The 6,000-nt window shown below is 63.6% G+C and overlaps 1 protein-coding gene across 6 annotated transcripts in view; it reads right to left on the minus strand.

The window, feature by feature from the left end:
- Positions 1-6,000, minus strand: part of AK8 (adenylate kinase 8) — a 72,415-nt gene that overhangs the window by 45,325 nt on the left and 21,090 nt on the right. For all 6 annotated transcript variants that reach the window (XM_080667914.1, XM_080667917.1, XM_080667918.1 and 3 more), the window contains 4 exons: positions 5,521-5,592; positions 5,229-5,429; positions 4,139-4,270; positions 1,055-1,144 (listed from right to left, as the gene is read on the minus strand). In XM_080667914.1, coding sequence (XP_080524040.1) covers positions 1,055-1,144; positions 4,139-4,270; positions 5,229-5,429; positions 5,521-5,592 — 495 coding nt within the window. The remainder of the gene's footprint in view (positions 1-1,054; positions 1,145-4,138; positions 4,271-5,228; positions 5,430-5,520; positions 5,593-6,000) is intronic.

The following is a 6,000-nucleotide window of genomic DNA, read 5'->3' on the forward strand; positions in this document are numbered from 1 at the left end:
CATGCGGCCCGCCGAGGACATTTATCCGGCCCGCCGGGTGCCGCTGCCTGTCTTGCTTAGCAGCCGACTCGTCCCGGGCCCGCAGTGCGCATAGGAATTAGTTCATAGTTTTTTTTTTTTAAACTATAGTCCGGCCCTCCAACGGTCTGAGGGACAGTGAACTGGCCCCCTGTTTAAAACATTTGAGGACCCCTGCCCTAGCTGGTTTGGCTCAGTGGACAGAGCGTCGGCCTGTGGACTGAAGGGTCCCGGGTTCGATTCCAATTGAGGGCACATGCCCAGGTTGTGGGCTCGATCCCCCATAGGGAGCATGCAGGAGGCAGCTGATCAATGATTCTCTCTCATCACTGATGTTTCTATCTCTCTCTCTCCTTCTCCTTTCCTCTCTGAATTCAACAAAAATATTAAAATAATAATAATTAAATGAAATAAAATAAAACACACCCAGGACGTGACGGGGAACCTGAGATGCCTCGATGGGCCCCCAAAGAAAGCAACCACCATTCGTGGGCGCAGGAAGCTGGACAAGAACGATCGCACAGGCTCCCTTCCTCACGCAGCATCTTAGGGGTGCTTTCCGGGTGCGGACCGCGGGGCGGCGGTTCGGGACGTGATCAGGCCCAGCCTCCCCATGGGCAGGTGGCTCGGACCTGCGGACCGGCGGCGGCCACTGCGCCCCTGCACAGCTGGCTGACCCCTGGCTCCGACCGCTGCCTGAACCAGGTCGGCCAGAGCCTTCTGCTCGCGGAGTAACGGAGGCCGCGGCCGCTGGGGCCGCGCCGGGGCTCCGCGTTCAGGTACCGAAAGCAAACGTCCCCGAGACAGACACCTCCCGGACCGCTGTGGACAGCGGGTCCACAGAGCCCCTCGCCTGGCCGCCCGGCAGCCCCCAGGCCTTCCCGGGAGCGACCACGGAGCCTGAGCCCATGAGAAAACCGTCCCACCTCCCGGCTGCTTCCCCGACCGGAGCCCCCAGGAGCCCAGGGAGACTACCCCTCCCCCCCGGGACCGGCTTCCCCCAGAGCCCGCGGTGGAGCTCGGACACGGCGCCTACCTGTCATCTCCTTTTCAAAAAAGGGCTGGATGGTCTCGCCTTGCCTGGACTTGTCGGCCACGGCCTCCTTCAGCAGCTGCCCGCAGCACACTGCAGGGGGGGGGGGGGGAGACCCCGTTACATTCCAGCAGGAGGGAGAACGAGAGAAAGACAAGCCAGTGCTGCCTGTGGGGGGTGGGGGTGGGGGGGTGGGGGTGCTGAACAAAACACAAAAGGGTGTTCTGCGTGCGGGTGGCCAAGGGGGGTAAATATGAAACAGGAACTGGGGGATACGGAGGCCGAGGGGGGTGCGGAATGAAAAGGGTTCAGTTTGCAAAGCACGTAACACACAGTACAAGACGCGACCCTGGCAGGCACTGGACGGCGGACAGCAGGGCTGGGATCCCGACAGGACGGACGGACGCCCGAGCCCACGTCCACCATGGTCCCCACCCGCGGCCACTCCACGCCGCAGCCCAGGAGAGCGGAGCCCCGACAGGACGGACGCCCGAGCCCACGTCCACCATGGTCCCCACCCGCGGCCACTCCACGCCGCAGCCCAGGAGAGCGGAGCCCCGACAGGACGGACGCCCGAGCCCACGTCCACCATGGTCCCCACCCGCGGTCACTCCACGCCGCAGCCCAGGAGAGCGGAGCCCCGACAGGGCAGGAGACAGGACTGCAGCCCGGCCCGAGGCAGCTGAGCTGGTGCAGCAGGTCCTGGGAGGAGGGAGCATCGCAGAGAGGAGCCCCAGGGCCCCGCGTGGGGGGGCGGGGGGGGCACCGAGTCTCCTCGGGTGAGACCCCAGGCCTGGCCTGCGAAGGAAAGCCGCTGGGAGGCTGGGAGCTGAGCGGGGTTCACTCCACGCGGAGACGCTGGCCTTCTGACAGCCAGACCCCCCACGCGCAGCTGAGACGGGAGGGCCGCACCGGGTGGGAGACGCACTGGCCCCGAGTTAGTGCGGCTGGTTCCACCCACAGAACTCAGACAGCCTCACCTGGCCCGACGGATCCCACACCAGATTCGCTGCGTGATGGCACGCAGCCCTTTTAAGCTCGATCTTCTTTTTTTTTTTTTTAATATATTTTATTGGTTTTTTACAGAGAGGAAGGGAGAGGGATAGAGAGTTAGAAACATCGGTGAGAGAGAAACATCGATCAGCTGCCTCCTGCACACCCCCCACTGGGGATGTGCCCGTAACCAAGGTACATGCCCTTGACCGGAATCGAACCCAGGACCCTTGAGTCCACAGGCCGACACTCTATCCACTGAGCCAAACCCGTCAGGGCTACGCTCAATCTTCTTAAAGCAAAACCACATTGACCAGACTCTCAGCAGCATGAGCACCACCGTGTCCGGCGGGCAGTAAAAACTGCTCGGTGTGCGACAGAAACGGGGGGCTGTGGCCCCTCCGAGGAGAGACAGGAGGCCGTGGACCAGAACAAGAGATGACACCGAGGCCAGAGAACGCGCAAGGGAACTTTAAAACAGCTTTATAAACAGGCTTACGGCTCGAAGGAAAAGATAGGCAATGAGTGACCAGATGGAGAAATCCCAGCAGAGAAATGGACACTGATTTTTAAAAAAGGCAAAGGAACAGGTGCGAGTCCGGAACTGGCGAACATCACGGAGGGGCCGCCGTCGTGAAGCGGGGGACGGAGACCAGGCGTTAGGAAGTCTCCAAGCTGGAGACGGAGTGGAGATGGGGAGGGTGACGTCACAGTCCAACACACGTGTAATCGGAGTCCCAGAAAGAAAGGGGGGCAGGCGAGAATGTCTGAGAGAATACGGCAGGAGAATTCCAAAACCTGAGGAGAATATCCACCTGCAGATCCGAGAATCTGACACCCAGGAAGGAACACCACGCACACCACACCCGGTGCACCGCAGCTAAGTTTCTGAAAGGGAAGGAGAGAGAACAGACGCAGAGCAGCCAGGCGGGGAAGCGGCGCGAAGCGGTCACACAGGCCCCTCCAGGCAGCGGGAGCCCCTTCCAGAATGACGGCCGCAGCGGGACGCGCTGAGGAGGATGAGAGCCGGGAGGATCGCTGAGGAGGATGTGAGCCGGGAGGATCTGTCGCCGTGGCTTCCACCACAGGAAGGGTCAGAGGCGGCTCTTTCGGCGGGAAGGGAGTGACGTCGGTGGGAACGCGGGCCGGCACAGGACGGGGTGTGGCTGGGTGGGGTGAGTGGAAGCCTTTCTTCCCCGCGTTTCTTGACTTTAAACGAAGAGCACATTGAAGGGAGAGCGACTGCCATGTGTTGTAGAGTGCGCTACACGTGTACAGGTAACACGTATGACGCAAGAGCCCCGAGGACGGGAGCCGGGCAAAGGGGATGTCCCGCGGGAGGTCGTGCGGACACGGAGAGGTGCGATGTTCACTCGGGGGGACCGGGGCACGGGGAGGACGCGCACGCAGTCCCTGAACAGCCACCGACGGAGGAACGCAAAGCCACAAACCCAAAAGGCAACGAGACCTGGGCGGGATGACTCCAGTACCCGGTTACCCCAGGAGCCGGAGGAGCGCGGGACAGAGGCCGTAGAGCAGGGGTGGGCAAACTTTTTGACTTGAGGGCCACAATGGGTTCTTAAACTGGACCGGAGGGCCGGAACAAAAGCATGGATGGAGTGTTTGTGTGAACTAATATAAATTCAAAGTAAAGGAGCGGAGGGGAGAGCAAGAGAACCGCATAGAACAGCCAGATCCGGCCCGCGGGCCGTAGTTTGCCCACGGCTGCCGTAGACAGAAGACAAAAGCCAGGCCAGGCCGGGCCGGTACAGCTCAGCGGATAGAGCGTCGGCTCACGGACGGAAGGGTCCTGGGTTCGATTCCGGACAAGGGCACGTACCTCATTTGCAGGCCCCTGGCCCTGGTCAGGGTGCGTGCAGGAGGCAACCAATCGATGTGTCTCTGTCACATCGATGTTTCTCTCTCTCTCCCTCTCCCTTCAAAGGTGGACTCACGGAAAACCGTTCAGAGCAGAGAGCGGGAGAGAGGAGCAAGCCGCTCCGGCCCCTCCTCGCCAGCCCCGTAGAGCAGGCGCGTGGAGGGCGGCAGGCGGGAGGCGGGGGCGAGGGGAGGCCGGGCGGGCAGCGCGCTCACCATTGACGAGGCCGTACTTCTGGGCCAGGAGCCCAGCCTGCAGGCTCTTCCCGCTGCCCACCGGCCCGCAGAGCAGCACCCTGGGCGTGAAGGGGGCGTTGGACCGCCGGTTGGTCTGGACGTAGGTCAGAGCTGGAAGTCAGGAGAAGAGAATAAACGCAGGCCCCTCGCAGGGAGAGGGGTGGGCGGGCAGCGGCCCTGGCATCGGGTGGACACGGGAGCAGTGCCAACACTGAGCCACCCCACAGACGGGCAAAGCGGCTGAGCACCAACCCCGCCGCCTCCCACCTGGCACAGAGCACGGGGCGGGCTGAGAGCAGGCGGGGAGGCCGGAGACGCGCCCCCAGGCCCGAGCGGGCGGGGGGGCTGCCTCCCAGCGGAGGCCCAGCCCTGCCCGCTGCCCATGCCACGACGGGTCTCCCCACCAGCCCTGCCTTCTGTCAGGGACCCCGGCCATCCAGCGCCCGGGGTCTGCTATGGTGGCCCTGTGACACCGTCCCCCCTCAGTAGACCCCGCCCGGACAGGGGCTGGGCCAGCTGCTGCCTTGAGGAGCCTGGCCTCTGACCTGCAGGTGTGGCAGGGGGGCACCTGGGACTCTTTTTAAAACATATGTTTTTATTGCTTTCAGAGAGGAAGGGAGGGGGAGGGAGAGAGAAACATCAATGATGAGAGACAATTATTGACTGGCTGCCTCCAGCACGGCCCCCACTGGGGATGGAGCCCGCAACCCGGGCCTGTGCCCTGACCGCGAATGGAACCGTGACCTCCTGGTTCACAGGTCAAAGCTCAACCCCGGAGCCCGCTGGCCGGGCTGTATTTTTAGTTTTCATAAAATTTCTCTTCCTTCTCCCCCAAACTGCTGCCACGTCCCGCCTCTCCCGGCCCCGCCCCTCATTGTCAAGTCCGCTGGCCACAGAGTTGTAGGACGTTAGCCCAGGGCCTCCAAGCGGGGTGCTCCCGGGGACCCCACCCCGCGGAGAGCCTGGGCCGTCTGTGACTTGACTCCCAGATTCCCAGGCCCATCCTGGGCACTGGGTGCTGCCGGATAGGGACGGGAAGGCGGCGGCGCCCGCGCCCGCCCGCGCTCACCCTGGTAGAAGACGTCCACGCAGGGCTGGTCGGCGCTGATGACCTTCAGGATCCCGGGGTACGAGGGGAGCACCCTGACGATGTTCCTGTGGTGCTGCAGCAGCCTCTGCACCGTGTCCGGCTCCGAGATGCCCTCGGGCACCACCAGGCGGCTCTGGATCTCAGCCTCGGGGGGCCAGTCGAAGGTGGTGTGGTAGATCTCTGCCGAGGACAGGGGCGCAGTTGGAGTCACCCGCTCGGCTGCATGGGGGGGGCAGGGGCCGGGGGTGTACGAGGGGGGGAGGGGGCGTACCTCCAGTTTGAGGGTCGATTCTCTTCCCCAAGTTCCTCTCAATCAGGACTGTGTCCGGGGCGCTCAGCGCGACTGTGGGAGAGGAGGGAGGAGGGAGGAGGAGGGGGGAGGAGGGATGAGGAGGGGAGAGGGGGAGGAGGAGGAAGAGGAGGAGGAGGGGGGAGGAGGAGGGAGGAGAGGGGAGGAGGAAGGAGGAGGAGGAGGGGGGAGGAGGGGGGAGGAGGGAGGAGGAGGGGAGAGGGGGAGGAGGAGGAGGAAGAGGAGGAGGGAGGAGAGGGGAGGAGGAAGGAGGAGGAGGAGGGGGGAGGAGGAAGAGGAGGGGTGAGAAGGAGGAGGAGGAGGGGGAGGAGAATGAAGAGGAAGGGGAGAGGGGGAGGAGGAGGAGGAGGGGGAGGAGAGGGGAGGAGGAGGGGGAAGGAGGATGAGAAAGGGGGTAGGAGGAGAGGGGGAGGAGGAGGGGAGGAGAATGAAGAGGAAGGG

Source organism: Plecotus auritus (genome assembly GCF_963455305.1).
Source record: "Plecotus auritus genome assembly, chromosome: 5".
Lineage (NCBI taxonomy): Eukaryota > Metazoa > Chordata > Mammalia > Chiroptera > Vespertilionidae > Plecotus > Plecotus auritus.